This window comes from Aythya ferina, assembly GCF_964211825.1.
Source record: "Aythya ferina genome assembly, chromosome: 12".
In the NCBI taxonomy this organism is placed as follows: domain Eukaryota; kingdom Metazoa; phylum Chordata; class Aves; order Anseriformes; family Anatidae; genus Aythya; species Aythya ferina.
This window is the reverse complement of record NC_140308.1, coordinates 5,021,930-5,035,796: the sequence shown is the minus strand read 5'-3', so window position 1 is coordinate 5,035,796 and position 13,867 is coordinate 5,021,930. Positions and strand designations below refer to the sequence as shown.

General features: G+C 40.1%; 1 protein-coding gene across 1 annotated transcript in view; it reads left to right on the top strand.

The window, feature by feature from the left end:
• The window catches only part of GAN (gigaxonin), a 39,429-nt gene that overhangs the window by 7,871 nt on the left and 17,691 nt on the right, over positions 1-13,867 (top strand). Inside the window, exons 2-9 of the mRNA XM_084533902.1 lie at positions 4,554-4,668; positions 5,520-5,870; positions 6,734-6,951; positions 7,849-7,970; positions 8,454-8,566; positions 9,598-9,747; positions 10,052-10,188; positions 10,863-10,991. Coding sequence (XP_084390028.1) covers positions 4,554-4,668; positions 5,520-5,870; positions 6,734-6,951; positions 7,849-7,970; positions 8,454-8,566; positions 9,598-9,747; positions 10,052-10,188; positions 10,863-10,991 — 1,335 coding nt within the window. The remainder of the gene's footprint in view (positions 1-4,553; positions 4,669-5,519; positions 5,871-6,733; positions 6,952-7,848; positions 7,971-8,453; positions 8,567-9,597; positions 9,748-10,051; positions 10,189-10,862; positions 10,992-13,867) is intronic.

Below are 13,867 nucleotides of genomic sequence, written 5' to 3'. Positions count from 1 at the left end.
GGCTAATCTGGAGCAAAATCATTAATTTGGAAAGACAGCTGCTTTCAAAAAGAAGAGCATTTCCCTCTTGCCTCCTGAAATTTTGTTTCTGATAGCTTTGTAAGCAGGTCAATGGAACTGCGTTGTTAGCAGTGCAATGATGTCAAAGCAGGCAGAGGTTTTGTTTTAACCTCTGGTCTTTTCTCATTGTGAAGCATCAAAAGCAAAGCAACCGGCTTTGTTTCCCAAATTTTCCAATTGTTCTTCACCATAAATATCTTTAGCCTACTTGAGGTGAATGTGATCTAGAGCATGCTCTTTGGAGGGCTCAGTCTGCAGAAGTTTTGTTATGTTTAGGTACCTGTATACCCGCATGAAAGTGTTCCAAGAATACAGCTGGTCTCTATATAATCTGTCACAGCTGTAGAAATGTATCTGTTATCTTTTCATAACAGTTCACAGATAAGGCAGAGGTTATAACGATAAAATACTCCTACAGAATGGTGACTGGCTCCAGAGAGCAAGTTTTGGTGGTGGTGGCTGAATCCTTTGTTTTGTCTTTCATGTTGTTTGTTGGTTTATTTCTATTATTACCTTTTGTTAGTATTGCTATTCCCCTCCACCCCCTCAGGTCATTGGTAAAAGGTCAGAAAAACAAGGTCCCCTCTTAAATGTTCTTCTCATTTATGTTAAGTGTCCCACAGCAGTGCTGTTAGAGAGACTTGGCTGTAAGGTTCAAAGTATGGCTGTGGTTTCCTTTGTGTGTGTGTGTTTGTTTTTATGAGAGTTATGTTGGAAGATCTGTCTTAATTTTACTGAGAACTGTGGACAGTTTTCAATTTACCTGGTTTTATTTTAATGTTTTAAATCTGTTTTATGCTCTTAGATGTGAGCTGTAATTCCTAGCGATACCAAAACTCGTTCTTAAGACCTTGTTTTCATTTTAACGATTTACCTTGCTTATGTTGTTGCTTACGTATACAGAAGAGGTATTGGAATTTTTCTCCTTATTCTGCGTTATGCAGTGACATTTGAGATGACTCATTAGGATTGTATTCCTTAAGTGATGTGGAAGAACAGATTCTAAATTTGTCTAAGGCAGACACACAACATCAAAACACAGCATAAAACCAGTTGTTTGGGTGCCACCTGCTCGAGGTATGGTACATGCCAAGCAGCTCTCCTACAGGTACAAGAGGTTGGGGTGGATGTTGTGGATTTGTTGAACTCCTTGTTTACATTACCAGGAGCAATTTCAACTTACGATGATGAGGGACATGGACACACACGGTTTTAAAACTTGTATGGAGTCGAGCTGCTCAAAATGAAATTACTTAAGAAAATAGGACTAAGAAGTTGCCTGGCCTTGTTTTCCCCCAGCTCGGTATGCATCTCAGGTGTGCTCTGCTCCTGCATAATGGGTTTTCTGCTTGGCTGTGGGCTTTTATTTCCTTCTAAACCTTGATGTTCTGGTCTTTCATCTGAGTTGAGGAAGACTGAGGCAGTCTTTTCTGCTGTGGTTTGGCAAATTAGAATGCTTTTAGAGTAATTAGAAATGCTGTCCTTAGTAGGAAGCTCTCACACATGTATTAGAAGCAGCCACATCTGGCCGGACACATCTCTGCACCTTCATTTGCTGAATACCATTTCCAGGTTTCAGCTGCACAAGTCCTGGGCTGAGTGAATCACTGTGGAAAAGAGCACAACAGGGAAAGAAAAGGTCCCTCTGCCTGATGTACTGACAGGCTAGAAACCTCTGTTCGAGCATGGTGTGGAACTTTTTTCTTCTAGAGCAAAATTTGATAGAGAATCAGGGTTAAGCGTTTCACAACGTGCTGTCCACTCTGCACCTGAACTGGGAACAAACATGTTTGGAAACATTTCTCGTTCCGGTGGTTGCATAGGCTATGCCAGGGATACCCACACTGCTTCTGCTGCTGAGGTGTGGAAGTGGGTGCAGGTGACAGCCGATGCTGCGTGATGCAAGAGGAGGCACGTCTGTCTCCATTCCTTCCTCTTACATACCCCCTCCTTCGTTCTCCTCCTTCAGCTTTCTTACCACACTTCCACACTAGACTCTTTTCCATCTTAGCCTTTTCCAGCCCAAGCCTGGTTACAATCCATCCTTTAATTTTTTTATATTTATCTTTTTCTCCCCTCCACTCTCCCCATCAGGCAGCAGCTGTCTCGCAGCACCGACACAAGGAACAAGGAGCACCTCCAGCTGCTCTTTGGGAGTGGTTCTTATGTCACAGCTCAGACATCTCTGCACCAAAATAGATAACCCAGTAGTTTGGTAGCTAGCAAATGAGGGCTATGAGACAGACGGATAACTACCGCTTCTCAGGACACGTGATAGGAAGAAAGCTTACCCGAAAGTGAGTGGGATGCATTTGCATACAGTGAATATTTGCCTACATACAAGTACCTGTAACTTTGGAATCAATCGATGTGCTCACAAGCTTATTTTTTCTGCTTTGAGTTTATTTTGGGCAAGCGTCGGTGATTGGTTTGTTTCTTCTCAGGTTAATAACAGCTGTGGCCTGGAAGGTACACGGTAATTAGAACATCCAGCCTGATAAGACCCAAAAACTCTTAGCAACGCTCTCTTGTTACTAGGAGGCGTCCATGTAAAGTCCGTGCAATGAGGTGATTTAGCTTGGGTGTGTGCAGGTGATGCAGAGATGAAAGTTAGTGATAAATAGCACCAGTCCTTTCCCTAATCTCCCCATTAGCCCTGGCATGCAATGTGTTTATTATACACCTTGTGCTTGGTTCAAAACCCATGATGTGTGGCTGGCCCACGTTCTGTGTGGCAGAAACCCCCAACTCGAGTGTAATTGGCATAGGTAAAATGGAGGTACTCTGGGTAGACCTGAAAATCTGTGTAAGGACACCTCGGTTCTGTGTGTGTGTGTGCTGTTTTATCACCTGGAGCTCGTGGGGATGACAAAAGCCGATTCCAGGTGGGGGCGTGAGCTGCACAGCGGTGCTCCAGCCTGGTTTTGCTCTGCAGGACTTCAGCTGGCAGCTCACAAACCAGCGCCTGCTTTCACACCGCATGCCGTGTCAGAAGTCACCTGGGGCCTCACAGAACCCCAGAACCAGTCTGGTTCTCCTCATCACATTCCAAGTGTTAGGAAATCAGCAATTCACTAATCCAAATCCTGGTGTTGTCCTGTTATTTGTATTCCACCTCATGCTAGGTGCTGCACAAACACGGAACGAAGCGGCTCAGCTTCAGCCCTCTTGCAGCCGACCGTGTGAATGGGAGCAGCGTGACTCGTGACGGAGCTCTGTGAGAACAAGACCACAAATATGATTAACTCAAGGGCTAAAATTACCGCCCTTATTCACACTTAAAAATAGCTCCTTATAGACTAGGATTTTATTCGATGTGAGTTGTATCTTGTGAGAAACTAATTTATCCCGAGTGTGAGTAAGTGAAGCAGAATCTGGCCCTTAGCTAAGTCCTATTTAAGTATTTATGTAGTATGAGTGTGGATAGTGGAGGATGGTGACAAATTAAGATGTCTTCAGCTTAGTAAAGCCACAGCTTTTCACATTAAGAAACATACTGTATATAAGAAAATATTCAAATGAAAATAGAAATGCTTTTAAAGGGTTTATGTAAACGTGTGGGTATATATATACAGGCAGTGAAACAACTTTTCTGGTCTTTATAATGTATTCTTGGTTGCCTAAAGTGTGAAAATAAAGTTCAAAATGAGCTTTCAGCTCTTGGGACTGTGTTTACTAGACTGGTTCCCTTTTGAACTCCTAGTTGTCTTTCCTGGAAGAAGTGCTTGTACTTACAACTGATGGAAAGCAAACTTGGCTGCGTTGCTGTTATTTCCTCCTCCTTCCTGCCCCACTTCTCCGTTCTGTTCAAAAGCACATCGAACTGTTCCTGGTATTTTTAAAGAAATTGCTCCTGAGTACAGTGTCCACTGGTGTCGATGAATATTTAAAGCCTGGCAGAGCACAACACGGGCTGCTTCCTAGAACTGTGAGCACACAGTTCAGTTAGAGCCAGGCATAGCATTAGGCTGATAACATCATAAACTACACAAAAAGGTAATGCAGTCAAAATATTTGTGCTGCCAGTGTATATTCTGATCACGTATGCTCATTCCAATGGTTGGTTGGTTGTTTGTTTTGTTCAAGTGTTGTTTTTTTGTTTTTGTTTTTTTTCAACCTTTACCAAAGCAAATTCTTGCTTCACCTCTCAGCAGAACTGCCATTCTTTTTGAAGTTCTAAGTGATGTTTATGAATGTTTGCCATGAATGAGCCATGGGAAAATTACTTTGGCTCTCTGATGCATGAATAGTTTGCAAGGCTAACATATTTGTTCTGTTTGGAAATGTGATGAGCAATATTAGAAACTGTGCATATAGCCTTTTCATGCTAATTCAAGAGAGGCAATTTTCAAATTATATGGTAAGGTTTTAACATTCCTGTTTCATCTGAAGTGATCTATAGCTTGTTTACTGTTGATTTCTGTAGAAATAAATAGTATGCCCAGGTCACGAGTGTTTTTTATTTATTGATTCATTTTCTCCTCTCCTCTTAGAACGAAGTTGAATTACAATCCTCCTAAGGACGATGGCTCAACGTATAAGATTGAACTTGAAGGGATATCTGTTGATATCATGAAAGAGATACTAGATTACATCTTCAGTGGCCAGGTACGATATTATAATGTGCTAGATGAAAATTGAATTGTTTGGAAAAATAACCTGAGTTTTAAAATAGGCTTATCTGTCAGAATAGCAATCGGAAATCTCACTATAAAGTTTAATACTGAAACAACTTCTGCAAGGCAGAAGAAGCCCACACATGGGCTCTGTATGTGAAATAAAGACTGAAATCTGCAGTTCTCCCGTGCTATGGGGGAAAGGACTAGAAGATTCAGTGTTAAGTGCTGGTATTAAAAGGGTGGCTAACTTCAGTAACCAGCTTTAAAGCACACAGTCTTTTACTACTGTAAAAGAAAACTGGAGTGATAGCAATGGAGGCTGAGACCCCATCACTGACCGGTATTACAGTACAGCAGGCATCCTCATGCCCAGTTCTCTGGCCTCTTGCTGGCTGTGTACCCATTCAGATCTTTGTTCCAGTCACCTTAGCAGGAATTAAAGTTGGTGTGTCCAGTTTTTTCAGAACCAGACAGTGATTGCTGAACTAGTTTTAAGTTTCAGCATAAACCAAAAAGGCCAATATAGCTTGGAATTCTTTTCTGGATATGCATTTGTAAAAGTTATTCATTTATTGCAACAAAATTCATTTTAGGTTCTCAGATTAGATTAGCAATTTTGTAGTTCCCTGAGGTGCAAAGTTCTGCTTGACACCTTCAGTCAAGCTAATGCCTTTCCATTTTTTTGTTGGTTTATAAACATGCAGTAGTCGTAGTGATTTCTCATAATTTTTATACCCTTTAATACTCCCATTTTCCAGCCACTGAGAATGAGTGTAATGAATGCAGACATGTCATGAAGCAAATGAGTGATAGCGATAACTTCTAAATTAATTCTTGCAGATCAGGCTAAATGAAGAAACAATCCAAGATGTGGTACAGGCAGCTGATCTCCTGTTGCTTACAGACTTAAAAACTCTCTGCTGTGAGTTTTTAGAAGGCTGCATAGCTGCTGAGAACTGTATTGGTATTCGGGACTTTGCACTGCACTATTGTTTGCATCATGTTCACTACCTTGCCTCAGAGTATCTGGAAACTCATTTTCGAGATGTCAGCAGCACGGAGGAATTCTTGGAACTGACTCCTCAAAAACTGAAAGAAGTACTGTCAATGGAAAAGCTCAATGTTGGAAACGAAAAATACGTCTTTGAAGCGGTTATTAGGTGGATTTCTCATGATTCAGAATCAAGAAAGGTCAGGAAATCAAAAGGTTTATTTTTTCAAATGTAATTCAAATCACTTTGCTTACTCTAATTGGTGGGAGCTTAAAATAGAACCGTTTAGGTTGGAAATGACCCATAAGATCATCAAGACCATTAACCAAGCACTGCCAAGCCCTTCACTAAACCATGTCCCTAAGCACCACATCTCGTATATACCTCCAGTGATGGTGACTCTGCCACTTCCCTGGGCAGCCTGTTCCAATGCTGAAGCACCCTTGCCATGCGGAAATTATTCTTCCTAATGTCCAATCTAAAGCTCCCCAGCACAACTTGAGAATGTTGGCTTGCATCCTATCGCTTGTCACCTGAGAAAAGAGACTGACACCCTTCTCCCTACAGCCTCCTTTCAGGTAGCTGTAGAAAGCAATGAGGTCTCTCCTCAGCCTCTTCTCAATCCTAAACAGTCCTGGTTCTCTCAGCTGCTCCTTCTAAACCTTGTTTTCTGGGTATGCTTCTTTCATGGATAATGTAGTTCTTGAATTAGAGTTGAATTTTGCCAAAAATGCAGACAGCATGGTTGTAAAAGGTGAAAGCTGTGTTGATGATGTATTATCTGCTGTCTTTATTATTTCATAGACACTAAGAAGAAAAAAAAAAAGACACTTTTGGCATTTAATAACATAATCTTGATCTCAGAGAGACAGAGAACAAGCAGCTCATTTGTAGTGAAAATTCAAAGACTTAATAGCATTGCTGTAGATTTTGCTACTACTTCCCAATATCAAAAATACTCTTTAAAGCTTTTGATAGGTACAGAAGTACCTGTATGTACAGGTGCCTTGGTGCTGTTCTGTAAGGTCTGGGGAATATCGTTGCATTTGCCTCTTTCTGTAGGTTCACATGAAGGATGTCATGTCAGCAGTGTGGGTGTCAGGCCTGGATGCAGCGTACTTACGGGAGCAGATGATGAGCGAACCGCTGGTACGGGAGATTGTCAAAGAATGCAACAATATTCCGCTCACGCCACCGCAGCAGGGAGAGGCAATGCTGGCCTCCTTCAAGCCCCGGGGCTACTCAGAGTGTATCGTCACTGTCGGTGGAGAGGAAAGAGTGTAAGTACTAAGAGGCATTGCAGGTTGTCACAAATGGCCAAATCCAACCATCCAGCATCCACAGGGCATCTGAAAACACAGCATGTTTTCTATACACCTAATGTGCTTATTAGTATTTCATTTGAGCTTGGTCTTGAGTTGGTCAGCCACACCTAAAATACCTTCGTGAATGATTCAGCAATAAATATTTTGTGATAATTTTCTGAAATTCTACATGGGGTAGACTTAGAGTAGGTCATGTATGTTTAGAAAACATTGGCTGTTTTTTTAACTGAATAGATTTTACTCAAAATAAGCACACAACATTGGAGAAACTCTTTTCTAATGATGTGAAAAGCATCTATAGTAAACCTGAATAACAATGAATGTGTGCTTTAACTGTTTTGCTTATAGTAGCTGTGGTTCCAAAGAACATTATCAATGTATCTGAGATGCCAGGTGAAAATTTGTTTTCCACGCAATCCCTTTCTTTGCTTTTTCTTTACCCATGCAGTGCAGGAGATGGTTTTGTCCAGTTAAAGTTTAGCACTCTAAAAGTTAGCTCTTTATAGAAGTGAAATAAAGCACTCAGATATTTAAGGTTTTGCATATCAGGTTGCACTCTCACTTTTCTGAGACATTACTGAAAATCCCCATCAGTTCTTCTCAGTTCAAGCAAAGTTCTTCATAAAAGTATGTGCAGATGTAATATGAATGAGGTGCTCCTGCTTTTTATGTCATCAGTTTGTACAAAAGTAAAACTTGCATTTGGTTTGGGGATTTTCTCCTTACCAGGTAAATGCCATACTTTATGAATGTATGTTGCTCTGAACAGAAAAGTTTCAGACACAGTGGTTAACAGTGAACTTATAAAACCGTGTCTCAGTTTTGTTTGTTTGTTCCTCACCTTGTGTTCAGATCACGGAAACCAACCTCAGTGATGCGGTGCATGTGTCCTCTTTATGACCCCAATAGGCAGCTCTGGATTGAACTTGCTCCTATGAGTATTCCAAGGATCAATCATGGAGTATTGTCAGCAGGTAAAGGGGAACTTTGTGTTTGTCAAGCCAATGTTATGAAAACTTACCCTGCCTCAAAATGCGAGATACCGTTTATAATAATTCTTTTATTTTAAGATTGGTTGCACTGGGTTTATTTCATGCTTCCCCTTTGTCTGGCCAAAACATGACTTTATTCTGTGAAACTTTCTGTCATCTGAGTGTCTTAAAATGACCATTCGCACAATATTTTGTGGGAACCTATTCATCTGTCTCTCCAGGAGTATTTCATGTTTCAAGTAGATTCTAGTTGTTGCATCACTGAATATATTGAATAGTATCTGCAGTAGTAGACTTAAGTACAAGTATAAATAAGCGTTTTTACCTTCTCCAGCCCAGAGTTTGACCTGTGACTGGTCTGAACCTCTTAGCAAAGTCTAGGATACAGCTCACCAGTCATGTTGTCTTGCTCAGTGTGCAGGTGTGAATCCTGTTTTTAACATCACATCATATTTTGTTTTACAGAAGGATTTTTATTTGTACTTGGTGGTCAAGATGAAAACAAAGGAACGCTAAGCTCTGGAGAGAAATATGATCCAGATACCAATTCATGGAGTTCCTTGCCACCGATGAATGAGGCAAGCTCCTTACTTAACTGTTGGAATTTAATTTAATTTTTTTTTTTTTTTACTTTGGCAAAATGTTCTGTTGCTTTGCAAAATTTTATTCTGAGTCTCCTGTCATTTGCATTTTATGCATTCAAAGCCATGCTACAGATTGCTTTCTACTTATATCTTGTGGTTTCTTGTGGTTCGATAATGACGGCAGGGTCTGGAAAACCTGGTGAACAGCTAGCTGTAAAGCTGAACCTCAGGAATTCCACACTGAAGCAGTATGCTTAATGCTCTGTGTAGACTGACCTTCTATGAATATGCATAAGTTTCCCTTGTATGCAAGAGAACTCTTACAGGGGTAAAGGGATTGGGCTGTGCAGAAGAGACAGAGGGCAGGTCAACATGCAGAAGTTGGCTTGCACAGTTGTATTTAAGTTTTGAGTTAATATTTCCTTCTTCATATTTGCATCCCATCAAAAAGGAACAGTTTATTATTTGCATTTGTTATTTTTAATGTGCCTGCATATTTTATTTCCTTAAATCAGCACAGGTTGTTTGTTACAAAATTGTTGTTTGCCACAGGATTTTCCTTTCCTCTTATTGGCGAGGACCTGTAGTTGTGCTCAGAGGAAATCCACGTTTGTAGTTGTGATGCATTATGTTTCTTGTTTACTATGAGTAAGACAGCGAAGGTATCTGTGCTGTTTACAAAACAGAAGGGCTGCCTTCTCACAGATCGTGGGTCCAGATTTTGCTACTGTAGAGACTTGAAAGCAGCAGCTTCATCTTGGAGGCCGCTACTATGCAAACTGAAATATGGCCAAGCTCTGTTCTTAGATTTCTGCAGAGTCCCTTCTGCCTTTGCTGCTGTTTGACTACCCTTTGTGTTGTTTAATTGGAGAGTTTAATAATGTTTGTTGTGAGATTGAACCTTAACTTTTAGTAAATAAATTAAAACACAAATAATGCCAGTATCACTTTGCTGACAGATAAGAGAAAAAAAATTGTATTGATTTATTCACAACAGCAGTTACAGTGTTGACTTTATTCCTTAGGCACGACATAATTTTGGTGTGGTAGAGATTGATGGAATTCTGTATATTCTGGGAGGTGAGGATGGTGAAAGGGAGCTAATCTCTATGGAGAGCTATGATATTTATAGCCGTACCTGGACCAAGCAGCCAGACTTGACTATGGTTAGAAAGGTAAGAACTACATTGAATACTATCGCATCACTTGCTGTTAAACAGTTTAAACCAACCTATGTATTTTAACCCTTTGTTTCAAGTAGAAAATGTAACAAATAATCCTCAAAATGAAATGAGCAACTTTATTTATATATTAAAACTGTGGCTGAAAACTTCTATGTACAGCATTGTTTGACGTACAGTACAGGTAACCCAAATACGTGTGTGTGTGTTTGCGTGTGTATATAGTTCACTTTGAGCTCTTGACATTGTGTGTTTGCATGTAATCTTAGGTGTACTTTTTTCTTTTTTAATCTTCGAGATTGGCTGCTATGCAGCTATGAAGAAGAAAATCTATGCAATGGGTGGAGGCTCCTATGGAAAGCTCTTTGAATCTGTTGAGTGTTATGATCCTAGGACTCAGCAGTGGACAGCAATCTGTCCTCTGAAGGAGAGAAGGTGGGTAAAAACGGAGGGCAGGAGGAGGGGGAGAACTAGATTGCAAGAGTATATTCAGTCAGAAACCTCCAGAACAGTCACAAAAGCATTTGGTTATTTACTTATTTAAATAAAGGAAGAGTTGACAGTTCATGTCATCAGTGTTATATCAGTTTATGCTTCATATCATGTACAGACTTTTTAACACCAACGTGCTGATGCTCTGATTAGAAGTACTTACCTTTACTCCTTTGACAAATCCCTAAATATTGCCGTTAGAAAGCCCTGTGAATTTCACACTGTCTTTCTGATCATGGTGGCCTGTGATTGTAATGCCAAGATGTGGCTGAGTAAAGATAAGTATCCAAGCAATAGATATGGATTCTGTAGGAATACGCTTCTCGTGTTACAAGCAACACTATCCTGATGCAAAACAAAGTAGAAATTGTAGTTCAGCTGGAGCTTCAGAATTGTACTTGTTGTTTTGTTCATTTACATGGTCTGAAGTAGATGCTCATAATTTTATATTAATGACTCATCCAACTTTGTCGAATATAAAATATTTTGATAAAAATATGTTTTTAGCTATATACATGTATGTAAAAAAATGAGAAAATTCAGATGGATTAAATGGTTTTGATATATCTTTTGGTTGTGTTTTTTTTTTTTTCCTCCTTTCTTATTTGGATTTGCAGATTTGGGGCAGTGGCCTGCGGAGTTGCCTCTGAGCTTTATGTATTTGGTGGGGTCAGGAGTCGTGATGACAGTCAAGCCAGCGAGATGGTGACATGCAAATCTGAATTTTATCATGACGAGTTTAAAAGGTAACTAATTATAGCTGTATGCATATGCTTCAGTCATAATTGACAAGCTTTGGTACTTCCAGTGTTTTCTTCTTGCATGTAACAGTAAATTGGACAACTTTGCTTTTTTATTCTGCTGAATTGCAGTAAGACTTTACTGTCAGAAATCTCAAAGATGTTGACTGTGGAGATTACTAAGTCTGTATTACAAGATAAAGGCTTTTTTATGTCTGTCACCTGTATAAAAGCACACAAAAATGAAATAGTAGTTGGAAGTTTATTATATAATTTTATTCTAAGGTGTGAATGTAAAGAGGTTTTAATTTTTTGTTTGAAGGGGTCTTCTGTGTTATTTTAAATGATGTCCAAACTAGCTATAATCAAAAGAAGCTGGAGAAGAAATGCTCTTCAAGGTGGTTATAGGAAGCAGACAGATAAGAGAAGTTAATGCTGCTGATGCTCCCTAGTGTTTTCTGTTCCCTTGGTGTGGGGAAATGCTAAAGGCTAATAAGCTTTTGGGCAAGAGGTGGTATATAGTTCAGAAGGTGATACATAGTTCATGATTTCTTACCAGTGCTCTGGTTGGTGCAGTCTAAGCTCACAGGTAAAGTGAAGCTTGAAAAAGTTTGCAGTTTCTGGCCCAGTGCAGGTGAGTTGGTGGTGCCACCTGCTGTCTGCAGGTATCTGTAAGGCAGCATTTCTAATAGTGCATTTCTCTGGGTTTGCTTGGTGTGGCATCCCAGAGGTGTTACAGGCTTCATGTATCACTGTAATACAAATCCAGGCACTTCAGCTCTTGATCTAGGACCTCATCTGTCCTGTGAGTGCCACGAGGGCTGTGCTGGCACAGAGGGAGGTGAGGTAGCAGCAGGTAATGTGACTGCTTTGCTGCTTGCAGAGGCACATGTTGAGGGCTGCTTTGCTTCGTCTTTCTGCCTTGCCAACACACAGAATTCAATCTTAAAAGTTCAACCTGGCATAAACTTGTGCATGAGCTCCAAGCACTGCTTGGGAGACCAGGCTGGTTACCAGCTGGGTGCCAGCTCCCTGTGCTGCTCCGCAGCAATCTGCTTCTGTCCTCTGGTTTTGGAAGAGCCCGTTTTCATCCCCCGGAGTGAGAAGTGATGGCACTTAACCAGGAGAGGGTGCTGTGTTACCACGCTGTTTTATAGCATTAGCTAGCAGGGACTAGCACTTATCCTTAATTTCAGACACTGCCTGAGTGCTGGGCAGGATGAGTGCCACTCGCTGAAGCCATGGCAGTGCCTGAGAAGCCTGAGCTGTGCTTGCCTGGGGAAGAGAGAAAATAGTCGTAAAGGGACTTTGCTTCAAAGTGAAGTTAGCAAATTGTTCTGCCTGCCAAATGCCAAGACAGAATACACTATTGTCTGGCACTGGCCTTTGAAGTAAGATTGAATCTGGAATATTATAATAATTTCATTATAATAGTGTTTTGCAAATATGAAATGAATACCAAATGAAGGCAAGTTGACTCTCTGGAAAACATGAGGGTGTTTCCTCAGCTGATTCAGTAAGCGCAGAAAACAAATCTAAATCACTTTATTTGGAGGGAAGCATGAAAGCTTAAATTATGTGCTTCTCTTAAATCTGTGAAAACCATATGTTAAATACTGGGGTGTGTGTTTGATCAGTTAAGCAGTTCCACTTGCACAGGGTATCATGTGCTGTGCTGTGCATCATTACTCCGAATAAAGCAGAAGTGATGCTATACGTTTTACCAAAGGTGGACGATGTCTTCGTCCCAGTTCCATAGTGTATAGTTAACGTGACGTATGCAAAGACTGATTCTTTATCTTAATCTTATGCGTGTCTTATAAGATGATTAATTTATTATTGCAAAGTGCATTTATTTCTTCTGTGATAGTTTCTGAAACAAATAGTAGTAATTAGCCTGCAAATCAGCAGCTTCAAGAAGTCAGGATGAAGCACCTTGAAACTCCAAATAGTGTATTCCTCTTCTAGTTACAATGAAGAAATAATACTGGAGCTGTCTGATCAAACCTGAAATACCACCACAGACTGTGTGTGTATATGATTGACAAAAGTCTGTGGAAAAGAGGAATGTGTTTGGAAGATTATTTAGTAACAGTGGGCCAAAAGCTCAGCGTATGAATTCTAACAGTGTATATCCAGAAAGCTCTCAAAACCAAATTCAGAGCAGCTTTTTGAATAGCTGCATACTGGTATTGCATATTTCCTAATAAACTACAGGCTTTTCCAGCTGTGTTTAAGTAACTTCAGAACTCTGTCATGTTTGATCCCTTTTTGAGTGGAAAGAGCTTTTTGCACTGAGTTCAGCTATCGGGTACTGCTGGTTCAGTTCTGTGCAGCCATACACACGTGCATGATTTGCATCATTTTTTCATATGTGTGACACAGCCCTCAGTACCTAAGAGGAAAGGATATAGAGTTATCCTAGGCATCCTGAGTCCATGGGGATCTGAGTTATGGGTTTTAGGTAAGCATTTGCACTTATATCAGTATATAAACTGGTATAAATCTGTTTTCAATTGGATTAAAGGACTGAGGCTTAACTTGTTTGATATTGCTTACTTGGACAGTAACTTAGTCCAGAATAATTCATTGTGTGCAGTCTTTCAGAATTGTTATTCTTCCCCATGACACACACTTCCCTAAAGACTGAAATATGCCGAGATCTTCACATGAGCCAAAAACAAAACAAAACAAAAAAAAAACCACCAACATTAAAAATCCTGTTAAACTATACTGTATAAACAAGCAATAAAATAAATGAAGTGAGATGGAATACTAGCATACATGAAATGTGGAGTGGGTAATGAAGTAATTCTCATAATATTTGAAGTACTTCTGTAACTGAAGTTTTTCAGTTAATAAATGTTTTGTCAGCCTTGTGC